This window comes from Acipenser ruthenus, chromosome 42 (assembly GCF_902713425.1).
Source record: "Acipenser ruthenus chromosome 42, fAciRut3.2 maternal haplotype, whole genome shotgun sequence".
Classification (NCBI taxonomy): domain Eukaryota; kingdom Metazoa; phylum Chordata; class Actinopteri; order Acipenseriformes; family Acipenseridae; genus Acipenser; species Acipenser ruthenus.
In genome coordinates this window covers 2229512-2251276 of record NC_081230.1, presented here as the reverse complement: position 1 = coordinate 2251276, position 21765 = coordinate 2229512, and the positions used below count along the sequence as shown (strand labels likewise).

The window sequence follows — 21765 nt, the reverse complement described above, 5'->3', positions numbered from 1 at the left end:
TTCAATAGGGCCGCGGAAATGTGAAACATTATGATGTTATCTAGGGAGTGACGTTAGTTGCAGGCATTCTGACAGATATGCCTCCAATACACTATGTTTGAAGCGTCACTATGAGCTTTTACAAGTGCTCCTGACCTTGTTTTTTTATTGCTTTCACATTGCTTTGGGTCCCGCTGTAATGCTGCAATGTACGAAACAAATTAAAACCCCCAAGCAGATTCTCAAAAAATTAAGCAATCCTGTAAAGTATTTTGCTGCCAGGACATTTTTTGCAGGTAAATCACTGGGTGGCCTGTCATTAACTTTGATAAATTAGAGCAGGGAAGTTTTAGAAGGATGCAAATCCACATTCTGCTCACTCAAAATATCCCTATGCTGCCTACATTTCTCAAATCCAACCCATGATGGAGTTCACTGGTGGTCCATCTACTAAAACTAAGATGCCACCATAAGAACCCAATGGAATGGGAGAGGCATAGACAGACCTGCTAGGGTGAACGCCACATCACGACAGTCCCTTTTGCTTGGTGCTACAGTGTTATTTCATACAACAATGAAGATACATTCAACAAAACTTCGATTTATGTTTTTTGTTATTTTTGTTTAACTTTACCAGGCAGAGGCCAAGCGGAAGCTGTACTCTGACAAAAACTGGATAGAGGGTGTGAAGTTGGGGAGAGAGCTATATGACAAACTGCTGGAGTGGCTGCCCCGCCGCGAGGCCTCCGCCAAGGAGCTGTGTGCCATCGCCGACCGGCTGGACCAGCTCAGGAGGGACGTCAACATCAGCAGGACGGTGGGCAGCTCGGTGGCTGTCGTAGGTGGGTTGGCCACGATCGGGTCCTTAATCTTGGCTGTGGCTACCGCCGGGCTGTCTACGCCACTGGTGGTGGCCACAGTGGGGGGCACAGCAGCCGCGGTGGCTGGGGCGGCCACATCTGCCATCTCCCAGATCGTGGAGAGCTACAAGAACGGTGAGGAGTTTAAAAGCGCCAGGAAGATCATGGAGGCAGACGAAAGTGCTGCTGCAGAGGTAGCTGGACTCCTGGAGAAGCTGCGCATCATGGGGGATCGTATTATCTCATCTTCCAAGGGGAATTACTTGGTCTGGGACCAGTTTGCGGTTTCAGACCGGCAGAGCTCGCATATGGCCACAGAGGATCTTATCTGCATTTATGTGCTTTGGGGCAGCTGCCAGTATGGGGCTGCCCTACAAGGCACTGGCATATTCTGTTAGCAAAGGCGGCGGATTGGCTTTCCATGGTATGGATAAATTGGGACCTCTGACTTCCAAGCTGACACAAAAACTCCTCTTCCTCAGCTCTAAAGTGGGTACTATAGTGACGCATGGGCTAGGGGTAAGTCTATGTCTTTCTTCATTAATTGGGAAAATATATAGATTAAAAACAAATATGTTTTAAGTGATGGTAAGAGTAAATATCTATTAGACGGTTTCAGAGAACTTTTGAATCCTCAGCAACCCACAGGTGACTACACATGTGGTCTGAAGTGAACCCAGCTTCTGTACCAGTTAAGCAGTGTGTGCTGGAAAGCCTTGTCAGAACATGGGTCAGGTAAGAGAACAGTGAGGGTCTTACCTGAGAATTTCCCGTCTTTTTCAGCTTTGTCGCCTCTCACTCACTTTCTGGATGAACTCGACTATCTACTCTCCTCCCTCCCCTCTCTGTCTACAAGCAGCTTTGCCACAATGTTTCATACAGCTGCTTTTTCTCTGCTGTATGGAAAGTCACCTCTGACACTTTCTTCAACAGCAGTTATTTACAAGACGTTATTTATAAACCGATAACTAAGATCATGCAACAATCTCTTGAGACAGGCTGTGAACAGGATGGCTGAGTGACATTTATGGTGATATCAGACCAGAAACGGAAAACCAAAATAGAAGTACTAGCAGTGAAACTGAGATGCTACGGCAGTCAGTATTTTATTAAACTAAACAAAAGTAACTATTTTTACAGAACAAAAACACACACAAAAAAGAATAGACGCAGAGGCCAAAACAAAGAATAACAGAAACAAGCAAAACGAGTATCTTCATGCAGTAAAATAAAGGTAGCAAGGTCTTTCTCGCCAAACTACTCTCCTCTCTCGTTGTCGACTCTAAACTTTCCATGCAGCTGAACTGCCGGTCTTTTATATCCTCTGGCCGAGGGGTTAACTAACTATTAATTATTCTATTACCCCTCAGCCAGCATCTGCACGGGTTTATTAAATGATCTAAAATAATAACAAATAATGGCGGACGGCATCTCGCTCGTCCTTGCCAAACAATAATAAAATTAAACCAGGGCTTTTTCGCCGTCATATTTATAATATAAATCATAATAATTAATAAATAAATAGACAAATAAATACACAAAGGCCACAGATTGTAGAATTGCAAACATAACAGCGATCCACAAAAAGGGAGACAAAACTGAACCAGGTAACTACAGACCAATAAGCCTGAATTCTATTATATGTAAACTTATGGAAACTATAATAAGATCCAAAATGGAAAATTACCTATATGGTAACAATATTCTGGGAGACAGTCAGCATGTTTTAGGAAAGGGAGATTGTGTCTAACTAACCTGCTTTATTTTCTTTAAGGATGCAACATCGACAATGGATAATTGCAAAGCATATGACATGATTTATTTAGATTTCCAGAAAGCTTTTGACAAAGTCCTGCATAAAAGATTAATCCCCAAACTGAATGCAGTAGGGATTCAAGGAAATGCAGCCACATGGATTAGGGAGTGGTTAACATGTAGAAAGCAGAAAGTACTGATTAGAGGAGAAAACTCAAAATGGAGTGAGGTAACCAGTGGAGGGCCACAGGGATCAGTATTAGGTCCTCTGCTCTTCCTACTAATCTACTTAGATTCTGGTATAGTAAGCAAACTTGTTAAATTTGCAGACGACACAAAAATAGGAGGTGTGGCAAACACCGTTGCAGCAGCAAAGGTCATTTAAAATGATCTAGACAGCGTTCAGAACTGGGCAGACACATGGCAAATGACATGTAATACAGAAAAGTGTAAGGCACTGCACGCAGGCAATAAAAATGTGCATCATAAATATCATATGGGAGATACTGAAATTATAGAAGGAATCTATGAAAAAGACCTAGGAGTTTATGTTGACTCAGAAATGTCTTCATCTAGACAATGTGGGGAAGCTATAAAAAAGGCCAACAAGATGCTCGGTTATATTGTGAAAAGTGTTGAATTTAAATCAAGGGAAGTAATGTTACAACTGTACAATGCATTAGTAAGACCTCACCTAGAATATTGTGTTCAGTTCTGGTCACCTCACTAAAAAAAGGATATTGCTCTAGATAAGAGTGCAAAGAAGAGCGCCCTAAATTATTACGGGTTTAAAAGGCATGTCATATGCAGACAGGCAAAAAGAACTGAATCTAGTCAGTCTTGAACAATGAAGACAACGCGGCGATCTGACTCAAGCCTTCAGAATTCTAAAAGGTATTGACAATGTCGACCCAGGGACTTTTTCAACCTAAAAAAGGAAACAAGGACCGGGGGTCACAGGTGGAGATTAGATAAAGGGGCATTCAGAACAGAAAATAGGAGGCAATTCTTTATACAGAGAATTGTAGGAGTCTGGAACCAACTCCCAAGTAATGTTGTTGAAGCTGACACCCTGGGATCCTTCAAGAAGCTGCTTGATGAGATTCTGGGATCAATAAGCTACCAACAACCAAACGAGCAAGATGGGCCGAATGGCCTCCTCTCGTTTTGTAACCTTTCTTATGTCCTAGTGACAGCTTTGGTGAAAATTAATACAAATATTGGTAGATTCAATATTTACCTGGCACCACAGATTGCCAACCGTTGCAAGTTGACGCAGACTTTGCAGCATCATTGGACAGCTCTCCCACAAGCACTTGTGAGCCTTCTGTGTCGGTCGATGCATCGTAGACTTCAGGCATGTCTCAGGGCACAAGCTGGTCACACCCGTTACGAGGCATCAGTGACCCCTGCATGTTTTTATGACATCTGTTACTGTATGTCACAGCCAATCCAAACCAGTGTGGACTGTTTTTTTCCCTCTGCTTATTGAATTGATAAACTGAACCGTGCAATAAATTGGCATTATGAACTTTGGAGAAAGCAGAGTGTAAGGAATAGGTGTAGCAGGATCAAAGAAAATAACTTCACATTACATTGCTTTTACAGGTCAGATTTATTGGACAAAGGTGCGCGGAGTAACCCGTATACTCTGAATACAGCCAATGAACTGTACAATTCAATTCTGGATTTTCTCAGTTTAAATACATTTCTTAAAAGCATTACAGCATACAAGTATCATGTCAAAATGACTTTAGTTCCCACAAAGAAGCTGCTCATTTGCTTTTGCTGTTTACCTTCCTCAACCTTGCAGTCATCCATACACCATTTGTACACACTAAATTAACCCAAATCATTCTATTTTGATTATATTTAAAACACATTTTCTCAATTTAGGAACAGGTTGCACTAATAAAGTACCAGGGACATTTAAAAAGCCTTTCCAAGAATGTCCCCATTTCTAAGCTTAAAAGTTCCAAGTAAAGATACTAAGAACATAAGAAAGGTTACAAAGGTTACAGTACGTCAGTACTGATGTTTTCCATGTTGCTGTTTCTTGTATGCAATCACTCTCTGGATTTGGGTGGAGATTGTCTCTCGGCTTCTCTTCACATTGCTCTTTGCCACCTCCAGCAGGTCCTTTATATCTTCCTCGCTGTACGAGATTTTGAATGTGTTGTACCGAGATTGCCACTTGTTTATGTCACCTGACAACAAAATAAAAGATAATAATTGAGGGAGAGAAACACACACTGACTGATTGGACAATACAGCATATACACACTCCACTGAAAGAGAGAGGGGGCAGAGAGGTGAATACAGACACCCTCACTGTACGCTACAATACCCCTCAGCCAGAAAGCCTTAGTTTCTCCCTCCATGCCTGTCTTTCCTACTCTCAACATGTCTCTTCCCTGGCACACACTTTTGCCGTTTCATATAAACATATTCACACGAAACATATAAAGTGTGAATATATCCTTTTTTCACTACTTACTCTACTCAGCTTTTAGTCCTGTCAGGACCTCGTTTGACTGGCAAAGTGATTATAAATGGCTATAAACGTTTCTGTATTTTTCCCAGGTAGAAACGGCAATAAATAATAAAAACATGGCAGGCGCATTTTTCGGTTATTTTCTTTATGATTTAAAAATACTATTTGATAGTTAATTGATGTATTTACAGACATTATTATGTCTATAAGGGGGAAAAAAAATTAATATTCTCTGAAACCGAGTCAAAATGTAAAGAAATATGACATTACTTAACTGTAAAATAATAATGCCGTTATTGTTAAGGAGAAACATAAAGCTTGGGCAAAGATCTAAGATTACTAAGATCCCCATATTAAGAGAAATATGTCAAGAGTATAGGCTACTGTGTTTAAATATCAAAATTCTACATTGGCTACACTTATATAGAAATCTATTTAATGCATTCAAACATTCTCTTAAATACATAATGAATATTGTATGAACAATATATTTCATAATTGGAGTAACAAAGAATTTTCAAATATAGATATGGAAGCGGTAGCAGTACCATAAGTGAAGATAGACCACATTTGGGGAGTGATACTAAGCTAATTAAAAGTAAGCTTTATACAACATAAACTATATGGAATCTCATATACTGTATGCTAGGGTTGCCGCGAATATCGTTTACTACGGTATTTTCGATATTATATTGTTATGATACTACTAATCATATGGATTTTTAAAAATCGAACCATTTGATAATCACGCTACTAGAAATTGGCTAGTCACATTGCCAATAGCAAATTGAACTGCAGATGAAAAAAAAAACAAAAAAAACAGAATCTATCACGTCCACATTTTCCAGCTCTACGCATGCGCAATTTCGATTGAGCGGATTTCCACTCTGATAGGAAATGCTGGAATTGTGTCTAAGACTGTGCTCTGTGCTGCTCGTGATCGTTGCTGTTTTTAACTTTTTGTATCAGTAAAGCACAGTGTTTGTGCATTTTTTAGAAGTCCAAATGCTCCGGTAAACGTAAATAACAATCACAATACCCGATGTTTTTTGTTGTATTTATTAACGCGGCTGCATTTTAAACAGCGATAGCGGCTGCTTGAATATGTTTCCAGTGTTACAAAAACGAAGGAAGAAAACACAAGAGTCTACAGAAAGTGCCAAGCGACAGACGGTTATGTTGAGTCCTGTTAGGTAATGTTTGAGCTGGATTAAAAAAAAGGTTTGTTAGTTATTATAGTTTAATATTGAGGTTAATGTTTTTGATACTGTAAACATTTTAAATAACACACATAATTATGCTGAGGTGTGAAGTAAATGGTAATGTGACACAGTGCAGACTATTTTATATTATTGATAATGACTTTGCCAAATAGAAAGTGAATACGAGAACGTGAATTCTGTGCATCCAAAGACGTGTACTAGTAATTAAGTTTTAATGAAGTCTGCTGTTTGGTATTCTGCTTAAACCAGCAGTTTGTCTGTCCCAGGCTGCTGTGAAAAATTATATATTAAATAAAATGGGGAAAAAATGTGTTCATCAGATTAACGTCTTTTATTGCAACTGTGGTACCATTCAGTAAGCAAAGATTGTAAAGGGTAGCTGAAACGTCCCAGCAGAAGGGGTGCAGTGTCAAAAAAAAGGTTGAAAACCCCTTGCTTTAGGCATATATCACTAACTGTTTACTGGTTTAGCATTTATGAGTGAAAACAAAATTAAATAGGATGGGAAATTGTTAGCTTGGCTGTAGAAATGTGATTGGTACTGTTAAAGGTTAAGTGTACAATAAAGGTACATGTTTTTCATTCAGACTGTCATCATTCACATCAGAACGTTTCTATCTAGGCCTAAATACATAAGATAGTTTAAAACACTTTCAAACTAAGTGAGTTGTACCTGTTAACTTGAATTTATAGTAAATTATTTCAAACCAGTTACACACATATAAAAATAAATTACTACCATTTGTAATGCTAAAAATGATGTAAACTAATTTAAATATCGTATCGTAGATACCAACATTTCAATAATTGTAGAATAAAAATGGTTCAATAATCAAAAACTGTAATTTTGATATCGTGGCAACCCTACTGTACTCATCAATTAGATTACAACCCATCACTTGCAATGGTGTGTATATTATATGGCGTGCTAGTAGATGGCAGTGGAGCATTTTAAAGCCTAGGTGCATGGAACTGAAGCCAGGTTAGAGACAGTAAGAATAATCATTGAGGAAATGGTACCGAAATGTTGTTTTTTTCTCTAACCTGTAAATACGACACTATTTCTTTGATTTCTCTGATTTCTTTACAGACATAATTTGAAATTGTTTACAGTCCTACTTTGATAAGTATAATTTATAAATATACCGCTATGTTGTGGTTCGTGCTGAAACTGGCATAACAATTATGAAACTATAGATAAACACATTACCATTTTCAAGCATATGTTAGAGATGGCTGAAGACCGTAAGGTCAAAACGCTATTGTAACAGGGGGAGACCTGTGCTGACTCTGCTGGCGTATTCTTAGTGCTGCAGGAAGAGGGCAGCAGGCGTCCAATACCCGCCTGTCAATCATGGCAGTGACACGGAGAGGTGGGAAAGAGGGTGTGTGGGCTTTTCTTCTCTCTGAGTGGCTGAGAGGCGGGTCTTGGGGGGATTGCTAGCCCTATAAAATAATACTCTACTGTTTCCTCAGATCTGCCCTTTTAAAAGACGTACCAGGAAGTACGGGAGCTCGGGTCAAGAGCTGAGAACAGCCGGGACCGAGAGAAAACCGGGACCAAAAAGAAAACGTAAAAGGTAAAGAAAAGAAACTTAATATTAGTGGGGAACCTGTGGGCAGACCCCCTGTGTAGTTCTAGTGTAGACTGAGGAGACGGTCAGAGTAGGACGGAGACCCGGGCCGTGTGGCTAGCGATGGCTGGGGTAACGCTGCCGAAGTGCAGCACCTTTTATTTGTAGTTTTGTTACTGTGTTTTATTTTCCTTTTTACTTTCGCCTTTGGTTTTTGAATTATTGTTTGAGCACTTGTAAGTGCGCCCGCACTTGTTCTGTACCGCATCTGGTATTGCCGTGGTTCTGTTTTTACCATCGTTGGTAGGCCGACCACGGTGAACAGCGCCCTCTGCGGGCTAAAAGAAAAAATACACCCGGCACAATAAAACTGTGCACCTGTGCGGTGCTTCAAGTACACCTTTCTGTCTCCTGTGTGTTAGTGAATCACCCACCACCCTTCCACAGCTATCATATACTCTTTCCCTGTGTAGAATTAAATAAATTTAAGGACTTTTAAAGTGCGCGGTCTACTGTCTCGTTTTGTTACAGGAGATGGATGTTTTGAAAAATTCTGTCAAACCTGAACACTTCCACACAATCAGTGAATATCAATTTCAAACCACTATCACCGGTTTAAAAAAAAAAAAAAAAAAAAAAAAAAAATAGGCCCACAGCTTTCCTGTGATTTAAAAAAAAAAAAATTAATTACATTTTTTATTATGGAAACAGTAACACTAAGAATGATTTGTTTACAAATCAAAATACAGTATGAATGTATTTAGAAACACACTTTAAAAAAATGAAACAACGTTCTGTTTACAAAGGTGTACTCATGAACCGAAGGTGCTTGGGCTGGGATTTGTGGAATTGAGTATACCGGGGAAACCTGCCATTTCAATTTTAAAGTTTGTCTGCTTAAACACACCGCAAGCAGAAAAACACAAGGGTCAACTTTATTTGGTGATAAAAAAATACATTCTTGGGAAAAATGAAAACGGAAATATAATTCAAAACCATTTAAAATATCTAAAAAATGTGTTCGGCCACTTAAAGTACGTTGTCTTTGCATTGCTCTGCGCAGACGTACTCATAATTAAGTCCAACCTGCGGCAGCGTGGGACAAGGGCTTCGTGGAAAAGTGCAGTCTAAAAGAAGTAGTCTGAAAGCAGGTTGACAGCTGCAGAAAATAAGCTTAAACTCACACTTATACTTAAACTCAAGCCAGTAATCTGGGACACCTGCATGATGTGAGAAAACCCAGCAGAGCTAAACTAAGTGTGTGTGAAGTGCTGCAAGATCCAGGACTTCAATGAGTATGCATGCTAGAAATGGAGTTGCAGGAAATGAGAGAGCAACAGGACTTTGAGGAACAGATAGAAAGCCACCAGGGAGACAGAAGAGGGTCAAAACAGCTGGGTGCAGAGACGCAGAGACAGGGAAAAAAAGAAAACATAGTCAAACACAACCACCAGAAATCAAAACCTCAAACAGATTTGACTCACTTCAAAATTTAGATGATCAAAACCAGCATCAAGAGAACAAAAGGAACAACATCCAGGACCCCATAAATGGTCCTGGACAGACAGCAAAAAATGGGAGGTCATGATTGTCAGGGACTCCATATTGAGAAACACTGCACATTCTGTTTGCAATCTGGACCCTCTTGCAACAGTGTGCTGCCTTCCGGGAGCCTCTGTCATGCACATCACTGAGAACGTGGACAGGCTCCTAGAATGAACAGGAGGGGACCTGGTAGTGGTCGTCCACATTAGTACAAACAACATTGGAAGAGACAGACCAAAATCCCTGCAAAACAAATTCAGAGAGCTAGGAAGGAAATTAAAAGACAAGACAAAAATCTACTCAGAGAAAAGATCCTCAAGCAGGTTCAGAAGCATTTAAACTAGAAAGGACGGGGGTGAACTCAACAAAAAAAACAGAAGGGAAACTACATCAAAACAAAGGCAACAGCTCAGGTAAGATAGCTATTAAATGTATGTATCTAAATGCTAGAAGTCTCAGAAACAAAATGTTAAAACTTGAAGCTACTTCACTAACAAGTAACTACAATGTGATAGGTGTTACAGAAACTTGGTTAACCGAGAGTGATGGAGACGAATATAATATTATTGGGTACACACTGTATAGGAAAGACAGACAGGATAGAAGAGGCGGTGGGGTAGCGCTATACATAAGAAATAGTCAAATAAGCACAGGTGTTAAATCTGGAAGAAAAAAACAATGCAGAATCAATATGGGTCAGAATAATGGACACAAATTCAAAGGGCATAATAATAAGGGCATGCTATAGACCGCCAAATTCAGATACTTTTGAGCAAAATAATCTGTTATACAATGACATTAGAAAGGCTTGTAGAGGGGCTCCCGAGTGGCGCATCCAGTAAAGGCCCTCCACGCGGAGTGCAGGATGTGCCCTATAGCCTGGAGATCGCAAGTTCGAATCCAGGCTATGTCACAACCGACCGTGACCGGGAGTTCCTAGGGGGCGGCGCACAATTGGCCGAGCACTGCCCGGGTAGGGAAGGCTTAGGTCGGCAGTGGAATCCACGGCTCACCGCGCATCAGCGACCCCTGTGGCCGATAGGGCGCCTGTGGTTCTGCAGTGGAGCCGCCAGATCTGTGTTGTCCTCCGGCACTATAGGTCTGGTGGCATCGCTGTGGATCTGCAGTGCGAAAAATGACGAATTGGCAGGAGCACGTTTCGGAGGACGCGTGTTTCAGCCTCCGTTTCCTGAGTCAGCGGGGGGGTTGCGAGCGGTGAGCCGAGGATACAGATAATAATTGGGCATGCTAAATTGGGGAGAAAACCGGAGTAAAAAAATTGGCGATGACTAAATTTTTTTTAAAAAAAAAAGAAAGAAAATGCTTTAAATGGATCGAGTGGTTACAAGCTACTTTGGATCCCTGCTAATAGGCAGCCTGGGCATTTCAGGTGCCTTTACAGGTTTAACAGCATTAGTACTTCAATACAGTAATACAAATATGGTTATTATATATTTAGCCATCAGGCTATGCATGCATAATGCTAAAAACGCCCACCGCTAAATTCTAGTACATTCAATATATATATATCACTCTCTTAAGACTAAAACATAATTTCTATACCCTATAGCAATGCATCAACATTAAAGAGATATTAAATTCAAATATATGCTTACCTTCCAGTATATGGAAGTATAGCGTAGGATATATTGAAAAATAAGAACTGTCTTCAAAAGGCAGAGACTTGTGAATACGACCAAATAGCAATCAGTTTTTCAGAGATCCTCAGAGCATGGATCACACAACTTGTAGTTAGCAAGTTGCGCGATACTTGACTGGAGTTTTACCTTGGTTTTTATAGGATTTTCCCTCCATTGAATACATCAGGAGTCCCAATTAAATCTGATCATCAATCTGCCTTGACAGCTCCTATCTTTGAGTTAATGATATTTTCTAGAAGGATCCGGTCAACTCTGTTTTCAAAATTAACTGAATGTGAGCTCATGGTTCACTATCTTCCACCCCTCCTTTCCCTAAAAATGAGGTGAACTGGAGTTCACAGGGTCCTTGCTACCAAATACAAGTATATGTGTATATATGAGAGATGTTTTTAGCCGCATATTATGTTACCTTTTCAGTGTGTTGTCAATGGGTCAGTTTAACAGTTTAACAAAGACTGCCTTTGAATAAGCATACAGTGGTCAGTTCAGTTAGTTGCATTTAAATTCAAGCTATAATAAACATGTCAAGTATAACAGCCTTATTTAACTGTGCTATTCTCGGTCTATGCCTGACCTCTCTCTGTTTCAAAAAGTTGCCTGCTCAAGCAGGATTCAGACACCCTGTTTTCTTGTCAAGACAATTGTTTTGATTAATATGAAACACCATTGTAATTCACTGCATTAAGTTAGTTTTCTCCCAAAGAAAGTCACTACTTATTTGATGATAACTAATACTGGACACAACTCCCCTAATTCGTGGAATGCTCGGTACGACTGCCAGATCCTCTTATCATAGAAAGACCCTGGATTCAAAACTGTGAACTACAAGCAAAAACTGCCAAAAAGAACCTTCCATATCTAGCACCGCTCTGCTTGCAAGCAGATAAGGGCAAAGCTATTTTTGTGTAGGTGTTTTTTTTATACAGTTTATACTTTATTTGTCTAATGTTCCAACTTAACAGTTCCTGTTTTTTATTGCAGTAAAACCTTTATATAAACTAAACATTTACATTATTTAATTTAATGCATATTGTAATGTCTAAAATATTTTTTGCTTAGTTGGAGAAACTGAACTTATTCTTAAATTGATTAAATTAAATGCTCGCTCCTGTTTTTGTAGTCTATTTGTATTACAGTAGAGCCTTAAACAAGCAAAAACACTTGTTAGTTTAAATATTATGTTTCTTATTAGATCAAAATACTTAAAACATTATTTATCTTCAGAGAGTTTTGTCACTTATTAGATCAGAATACTATTTTTATTTAAAACCTCTTTGCTTAGTAACAACACAATCAAATAAAATCAAATCGGTCTTTTTAGTTTCAAATACCGTTCTGTCTAAAAAGGGTTACCCTTTTGTTTTTGCTAATTTGGAATTCCTGCTTCTTTCAAAGTTACAGGCTTCCACGCACAATAGTCTGGACGGCCTCCAAAAGTGTATGTGCACGAATAACAAAGGCTTTTTTTCTAACATTAAGATTTGTTCAGTTTTCTCAGTTCAAGTGATTGTAACCTGTTCATAATTTGTTGCAATATTATTTCTGCTGGTTTTATATCCTTTAAAACACAGTACAGTTATTACAATATTCTGACAGTGTCAGTTAGTACTGAACTTCTTTCGTTTTTAACTGTAATATGTTCTTTCAACAATGATACTGTTATTTGTATAACAGTTTAACTTTAAATGATTTTATAACATGTATTTCTAATTCAGTTACTTCAGTATAACAGTTGCTAATATTATTTTACTGAATTAAGTCTGACCCCTTTCTCTGTTCATACAAAATCCAGTTGAAGCAGGTTTTAACACATTCTAGCCTTTTGCCAATTTTTTTGGTGTTGATTAGTATGAGACACTACCGTAAGCATTTTCTAATACTCCTACCTTCTGTTATCCGACAGTAATGAAAGTAAAGAAACGAAAGAAACTGGCTACTTTTTCTCATAAAACTGGAATATGCTAACAAGGCCTTATGATAAGAGCCTGCCAAGTCTGACTCCTTCCAGCAGGTGCTTTCACAGACTGCACACAACAACTATCCATTGTTTTCTACTGAGTATACAGATCTTTTTGAAAGGACAAAGAGTGTATCATATTATTTCAATCAATACAGGCTAGTTTAAATCATCCAATCCATGTCTAATAACTCAGCACGTTCCAACAGGATTCGAACTCTGCACCAGGCTCAGCTCGGACTGGTTCTGCGAACACCACAACAGGCCTGTGCGTCCAGCATTTTACATCAGAGGTGTGGGCAGCCAGGGTCTTTACTTGATACCTGCAAAAACTTAAATCTTGTTAGCTGGGCTCCCATCTCTACATTCCCATTCCCATCGTCAGTGGGAAGACTTCAAATAAATTAAACTGTTTCTATTAAAGAGTCAGACATCTTGGCCATATATACCTTTCACTCAAAAAAGGTGCTTGCACCCTGCACAAGGGAAGACGGGTTTTAGGGTCACTCCGTGACAGCATCCCAAAAGAAGACTAATCGAAATTTAAAGCAAAATAGCTAAAATGGGTTAATAGATCAATTAAATTAAATAAATTAATTAATTAAATTAAATTAAAAAAAGCACTAAAGAGCATTTAAAAGGGACCAAGAACAAAGTACACAGAAAGACTACTTGGAACTGCAAACGCAAGTCAAAAAGGAAGTTAGAAAAGCCAAGAGAGAGGTAGAAATTAACATTGCCAAGGGGGCTAAAACCAATTCCAAACGTTTTTCCAATACTATAACAGCAAAAGAACATTCAAGGAGAAAGTAAAATGTCTAAGAGATACAAAGGGCAAAATCATAAATGAAGAGAAAAAAATAGCAAATATATTAAACGATTACTTTTCAGAAGTTTTTACAAATGAAGATACTGACAACATGCCCCACATGTCGACTTGTTCCTCTACAGTTTTTAAATAACTTTGGCATAACAGAGTCAGGAGCTATTAAAATGAACAAATCCCCCGGGCTGGATGAGATCCTACCAATAGTACTCAAGGAAATGAAAGACATTATTTACAAACCGCTAATTAAGATCATGCAACACTCTTGACACAGGGGTTATACCGACAGACTGGAGAATTGCAAACGTAATACTGATCCACAAAAAGGGAGACAACACCGAACCAGGTAACTACAGACCAATAAGCCTGACTTCTATTATATGTAAACTTATGGAAACTATAATAAGATCCAAAATGGAAAACTACCTATATGGTAACATGGACAATGGATAATTTCAAAGCACATGACATGATTTATTTAGATTTCCAGAAAGCTTCTGACAAACTCCTGAATAAAAAAATAATCCTCAAACTGAATGTGGTAGGGATTCAAGTAAATGCATGCACGTAGATTAGGGAGTGGTTAACACATAGAAAACAGAAAGTACTGATTAGAGGAGGAACCTCAAAATGGAGCGAGGTAACCAGGTCATCTGCTCTTCCCAATCTACATTACTGAGTTAGATTCTGGTATAGTAAGCAAACTTGTTAAATTTGCAGATGACACAAAAATAGGAGGAGTGGGAAACACTGTTGCAGCAGCAAAGGTCATTCAAAATGATCTAGACAGCATTCAGAACTGGGCAGACACATGGCAAATGACATTTAATAGAGAAAAGTGGAAGATATTGCAAGCAGTGCAATACAGTGTTCATATAAATATAATATGGGAGATACTGAAATTATAGAAGGAATCTATGAAAAAGACCTAGGAGTTTATGTTGACTCAGAAATGTCTTCATCTAGACAATGTGGGGAAGCTATAAAAAAGGCCAACAAGATGCTCGGTTATATTGTGAAAAGTGTTGAATTTAAATCAAGGGAAGTAATGTTACAACTGTACAATGCATTAGTAAGACCTCATCTTGAATATTGTGTTCAGTTCTGGTCACCTCACTGCAAAAAGGATATTGCTGCTCTAGAAAGAGTGCAAAGGAGAGCGACCAGAATTATTCCTGATTTAAAAGGCATGTCATATGCAGGGTAAAATAACTGAATCTATTCAGTTTTGAACAAAGAAGACTACGCAGCGATCTTATTCAAGCATTCAGAATTCTAAAAGGTATTAACAATGTCGACCCAGGGGACTTTTTCAACCTAAAAAAATAAACCACGACCAGTGGTCACAAGTGGAAATTAGATAAAGGGGCATTCAGAACAGAAAATAGGAGGCACTTTTTTACAGATCATTGTGGGAGTCTGGAACCAGCTCCCCACTAATATTGTTGAAGCCGACACCCTGGGATCCTTCAAGCTGCTTGATGAGATTCTGGGATCAATAAGCTACTAACAACCAAACGAGCAAGATGGGCCGAATACTGTAACCTATTTGAAATGCCAAGCCTGATTTAAGCCACCCGCTACCCAGGTTTGAAAAGTAAGTCTGACTTACACCGATTGTCAAGTCTACTTGAAGTCTGACTTGGGGGTGGATTTCAAGTCCGACTTAGGAGAGAAGCCTAGCTTGTCATTACCCACTGCTCTCTTTACCACTCTGCTCTTCCAAAACTCTTCCTATATCCCTTATCGCCCTCCACTCCTCCTCTGCAGGTCGACTAGTCATGACTTCCCTCAGATGTTCTACTGGCCTTGCTCTTTCTCCTCTCTTGCCCCCACAGTGGTAGAACGAGTTGCCACAAAATCCACCTGTTTAGACTACACTTGTAGTCCATGCAGATCTTCTACCCTGCCTTCATTTTATTCACTGTAGTGTGTGGCTGAATTTGTTGTTGTTATGTATACATTTTTACACTGCTTAATGCCGTTTATATAGTATTAAAAAGTTTGAACTAGTGTGTCCTTGGATAAAAGCGTCAGCCACATGACTAAATAATAATAATAATAATAATAATAATAATAATAATAATAATAATAATAATAATAATAACACTGCAGAGAGAGAGAGAGAGACAGAGACTGACCTCCACAGTTGACCGTGTTGAAGAGAGGAATGTGAATGACAGTGGGGGTGTCTCCCTGGCCCTCAAACACATAACAGTCAGATGGTTTAGCTCTAGCCTTCTTTGACACCTCGACCTTGGGGAATTTCAGATGATTTTCCTTACAGTAAGCCTGTGCCTGGTCCACGGTCTGCAGAAACAAAACAAAATAAAAAAAAAAACACTATACAACAACACGGTGTTTGACATTAAGGACTGTCCGACTACCAGGGAGAACGAGAAGAGACATGCACTGTTTTTGCACTGCAAGCGCAGAATGCCCACAGTCCCATCATCTTGGTAGAGTGGTAGGTTATTAGGCCATCTTGGTGAAGGTCTCCTATCTGGAAGCTTTAGGACCTTGGGGGTGAGGAGTGTACACTCCATCTTGGTAGAGTGTGTGAGGGTCTCCTAATTACCTGTTAATTGTTTAATGAGGTAATTGCAGATGATTTAAAATTCCTGAGTGTGAGAATGTTTGTTGAGGGGAACGTGAGGAGTTGGTGGGGGAGAGCGAGTGAGAACGAAATATTATTATTGTGCTGCTGGAGAACGAACACAATGAAAAGGGATTTGCATTACGAGTTTGGAATGTGAATTGGTTTTGGTGACGAGGGAACAGGCTCACCCTGCCTCGTATGTAGGTAGAGCAACACCTGTTTAGGTAGGGCCTGAAATGGCTTAGGCTTTTGTTTATTTTTATTTTGTTGATTGTGAACAAGATAAATGGAGATTGATAAAGGGGCATTCAGAACAGAAGATAGGTGGCACTTCTTTATACAGAGAATTGTGGAAGTCTGGAACCAGCTCCCCAGTAATGTTGTTGAAGCTGACACCCTGGGATCCTTCAAGAAGCTGCTTGATGAGATTCTGGGATCAATAAGCTACTAACAACCGAACGAGCAAGATGAGTCAAATAGCCTCCTCTCGTTTGTAACCTTTTTTATGTTCTTATGTTCTAACCCTTAACTGACAAGGGAAATAAACCTCTGGGAATCCATGGCTAACGAAATGCCGTGACTAACAATGGCAGTGTAAATGCAACACCGTGGATCTTGAGCAAATGTTCCTTCTAAGAAATGGCAGTGTAAATGCGCCTACTGACACACTGACTGACTGCTATTAGATTAATAAGCGATATGTCCACTTGCCAGGAAAGGATCACCGGCACTGAAGTCGAATGACAGAATGAGGTCGACCTTCCTCTCGGGGTGCAGGACCAGAGGGTAGGCTGAGTTCATCAACAGACCCGCGTCTATCAGAGAGATCTTCTTCTCCTCCACCAGAGTGCTGCCTGAGGAGCAAGAAAAAGGAAATTCATGGTTAAATTCATTTTAATATAAGCATTTCCCAGATATTTAGTTCAGACTTGTCTGTGTGACATACTGTGGTGATTGGGTTGTTAACACCGATTCCAGAACATTCTTAACCAGATCTACTTCAAAGCTTGTTGATTATTATTAACACAAACTGTGTTAACTCTTTGAAGCTTGCCTTCCATAATGCTTTCTGATTGTCTAGTCTCCTAAGGTATCATAAAACTTGCCAAGCCAAGCTACAGTGCAGTTGTACCATTATTGTGTTAAAAGTTAGTTAAAATGCTTTAAGAATCATTTTTAGTTACATAACTTGTAGACACAAGTTTAATAGTTTTTTAAGTAAGTTTCCCAATAAACCTGAAGGGTTTATTGTGTTTTAAATGAATATTAAAAATTAATAACTATTTTTTTATATTATCCTTTGATTGTATTATGATGTGTTTTATATGCTTGTAATCGTAATTTTGTATAGAGAATGAAACTGAAATTGATATGCTTCTCTAATGAATGTAACTAAAGTTATATTGAATAGGAGGTTTAAATGATAAATGTAAAAATCCTTTGATAACGAGAAAGGTGAATACACTCCATTTCTAACACACCCTTTTTGTGTGACACGCAACTGTCTATCAAATACCATGAACCAATGGAAGGACCGACAAGGACTTGTTTACAGTACAAGGGAACGCCTATACAGCGTGTTATTTAAACTCAAAACAAGGATTTTCTTTCTCTCTGGTTCTCTCTGGATTCGCTCTCTCTTCAATCTCATCGCTCTCGACTCATCAAACTCTGAAGTTCTTCAACAAAGACGCAATGATGTAATCTTCAGAGCTGTCTCAGAGAAGATGGGCTCCCGCCGGAATGTCGAAAGCTTTTGCCTACAGACTTTGTTGAGATACTGTGCTGTGCTGCTGCACAACTAACTTCCACAGAGAGGACGACCGTGTTAAGAAGACTTTGTTTTAAACATCGCACCAACAGAATAAGTATTAAACTTATATTGTGTGTTTACAAGTAACTGAACTGAAGCCATGCTTTTGATATCGTCACAATACATAATGTGCGTCTATTCATCTAGATGCTGGAACATTGTACATGCGTGCTAGCCACTTGGAAGCTAGCGCATGTATACGTAATGCGTGACTGAACCGAACAATGCGTGATGAACTACTAAAGACTGCTTCACTAATGCAGAACTCTACCAGAGAGCACACCAAGGATTCATTATGAACATTTAACAATGCATTACTTTTCCTTGAATGTTTTATTTTGTTTCATTTTGTTTCTTCTTTATATGTTTTTAACTATGAAGCCTAACCTTTATTCTTCTTCCTTTGAGAATATGAATAAATGTAATAATAATTTGGATTGTTAGGTTTCTTTTTGTCTTATAACAAATATACATTTATGATTGATTTGAAATATTTAAACATACATAATATTAATTGTTAATCTCTTTTCATCATGAATCTAGGGATAATTAAGCCAGAATCACTAGTTCTTATTGAGGTATTGTGTTTATTATGGTTAATAATTACATTATGAGCTATAATGGGTATTTTCTTTACTGGTAATTGGCGAGGACACAGTTGTGATACAAATCCTAGATATACAACGTAAATATGCACGACAAGTCAGTCAAATGTGACAGTCAGTCAGACAGTCAGTCTAAGGTGTGAAGTCAGATTTTCATGCCAGAGCAATCCCCTAATCGATCACAATCAATCGCGTTTGATAGCTCCAGCGATAGGCTGCATTGTAAAAAATACTTTAAAATTAGGTGTTCAGTTGTTTTTGAAAACAATGTTTTCAATGTTAAAAAAAGATTTATAACTAAAAGCAGTAAAGTTAATGACAAATACTATGAAAAGAAAAAAAAACTTTTTACTGACATTAACCTTAATATTTGAATGTAAAGGAAAAAGACGGTTAAACTGTTTACATTGTTTAAAACTTATAAACAATTAAATGACATGGAAAACTTTAAACCGTATTGTACCGTAAAAAAAAGAATTAAAGGTTAAATGAAGGTAGAATTTGAACTTATGAAACAAATAGTATTGTACATTTCTTGACTAAACATAAAGTCCATTTTTAATAATAATACATAATACAATATTGCTAAAACTGTTCAAAATAATTGCTGGAGATCCTGGGAGGAGTATATAAATACACTGTAAAAAAAGGCTGGCAGCCCAGGTGCATGGTCATTTTCTGTAAAAGCATGTTTGAATAAGTCTTGTACTGAGGACTTGTTTTTGAAATAAATACATGTATTTATTTATTAATTTTATTTTATTTTTTTTTTGCCAAAAATGCCCCCCCCAGAGCAATCATTGTTTCAGTTTAGGACTGTGTTTGTGTATAAGAAAATTATGAGGCTATTTTTTACACTTTTGTTTAAAAAGGGTAAAAAATAGCCTAACAAATCAGTTCTTGTATTGATAAGTATGTTATTTTTCATTGTTATTTATAACTTTACCGGAAAGTACAAAGCTTTCTACGTGTTGAGTGTTTGAAATGAAAGATTACCGTAGCTAACTATATTACTAATAGGCTGATACATTTGCTAGCATTTCCTTGGTCTTTTAAATGGATTGATCCATTGGTGTTGTTTATTCCCTTTCATTATTTTTAATATTGACCATGCGACACCTCCTCACTCACTGTTTGGATATGTGTCCAGGACGATTGTATCTGCCCTGCTTGATAGCTTGCTTGAATGCAATTCCATCAATGCAATAAAGATGCAGTCAGATGCAATTCAATCACACGGAAATCTTGGCTTTTAGTCAATCAGTTTGTGCGTCAGTTTGTCAGACAGTTAGTCAACACCAGAAACCTGAGAGAGCGAGAGATAGAGAGATACATAATTACAGAAAGAGATACTACAGATAGATAGAAATACAGAGAGAGACAGATACAGAATTACAGAAAGAGATACAGAGAGAGAGAGAGATACAAAAATACAGAAAGAGATACAGATAGATAAGAGAGACACAGAAATACAGAAAGAGATACAGATAGAAATACAGAGAGAGACAGATACAGAATTACAGAAAGAGATACAGAGAGAGAGAGATACAAAAATACAGAAAGAGATACAGATAGATAAGAGAGACACAGAAATACAGAAAGAGATACAGATAGATAGAAATACAGAGAGACAGACACAGAATTACAGAGAGAGACAGAGAGAGAGAGAGGGAGACGGCATACCTGCAATGGGGTACTTGTACAGAAAATTGAACTTGGTGCCCCAGGTCCACTTCAACAGGTAAAGCAGTATTTTTAAAATAATCTTGGATTCTGCATTAGGAACAAGATGTGAAATAAAAAAAATAATAATAATGAAATAATTACACTTTCATACAGCATATAGAAAGCAAACGTTGTGCATTGATGTAGTTATTAAAAGCTCCAGGAGGGGGCAACGCTCACTTTCACACATATCACTCCACACAGATGAGGAACTGAACACCTCCATGGCAATGAGTCTGATGTGTGCCTCTCTCCCCTCCCTGTCTGTCACTGTCCAGTCCTCCTGGACCTTCATCACAAGCAGGTGGAACTGGTGCTGACCCTTGTCTGAGAGAGAGAGAGAGAGAGAGAGAGAGAGAGAGAGAGAGAGAGAGAGAATTTTTGAATTTTAAAATCCCTTTATTGAACAACAACAAAAAAAGAACGACAAAACATTAAAGTCACATAAATAAAACTAGTAAAAACCAGCACTAGTCATAATAAACAAGAATAAAATACAGATAAAAAAAACGCAACATTCTAAAAATAGCAAAAATTAATCCGGGCACACCAATGACGATATTTAAAAGAATACTTAATACTTAAAATGAATAATTCTTTAGTAAAAAGCACCCCGAGGTTCATCAGCAGGCCTTCTAGAAAATTAAAAAAAGGCCGGAGTCGTGGGCAGTCCGTGAAAAGGTGGAACACAGTTTCCACGGCAGGGCAGAAGGGGCACTGCTTCCCCACACCTGGGTCGACTCGGCTCAGCCAGCGGTTCATGGCAACGATGCCATGCAACACTCGCCACTGCAGGTCCCCGGAGCGCTTGGGCAGAGGCAGTTGTACAGCACCCTCCAGGACGGCCGCACAGACTCCTCCGTCGCCAGGTGAGCCCTCCACTTGGTGTCAGTCAGGTCTTTAAGTCTCAGATAATGCCGGGTCTTAACCACAGTGCTGTACAGCTGCCTCTTCCCTGCAGAGTGAAACTGTAAGCTGGTCTCTGCATCCAGGGATAACAGCATCCCGGGCCGCTCCCCCCCCCTCCTCCTCCTCCGGCAGTGCAGGGGAGAGCAGCACTAAGGGGAAATCAGGCTCACGCTCCGGGGCATGCCTCTCCGAGAAGCACCGTGCCACAAACTCCTACACTGCTGGGCTCAGGGAGGCTCG

General features: G+C 38.9%; 1 protein-coding gene across 1 annotated transcript; it reads right to left on the bottom strand.

Moving 5' to 3' along the window:
* Positions 1-4190: 4190 nt before the first annotated feature.
* On the bottom strand, positions 4191-20796 carry LOC131709284 (cytosolic phospholipase A2 gamma-like). Its single transcript, XM_059011690.1, has 4 exons — positions 20575-20796; positions 17185-17327; positions 16016-16184; positions 4191-4801 (listed from the first exon to the last, which is right to left on the bottom strand). Exons 2-4 carry the CDS (start codon positions 17272-17274, stop codon positions 4620-4622), a joined length of 441 nt encoding a protein of 146 aa, XP_058867673.1. The 5' UTR covers positions 17275-17327; positions 20575-20796; the 3' UTR covers positions 4191-4619.
* Positions 20797-21765: the final 969 nt, after the last annotated feature.

What these genes read in the sequence shown, in the direction of transcription:
- LOC131709284 (XM_059011690.1), bottom strand. Translation starts at nt 17,274, where the DNA reads ATGAACTCAGCCTACCCTCTGGTCCTGCACCCCGAGAGGAAGGTCGAC. An exon ending in GTGCCGGTGATCCTTTCCTG is followed by an intron (nt 16,185 to 17,184) that starts GCAAGTGGACAT and finishes TTGTTTCTGCAG; the next exon opens with ACCGTGGACCAGGCACAGGC. An exon ending in CAACACGGTCAACTGTGGAG is followed by an intron (nt 4,802 to 16,015) that starts GTCAGTCTCTGT and finishes TTTTGTTGTCAG; the next exon opens with GTGACATAAACAAGTGGCAA.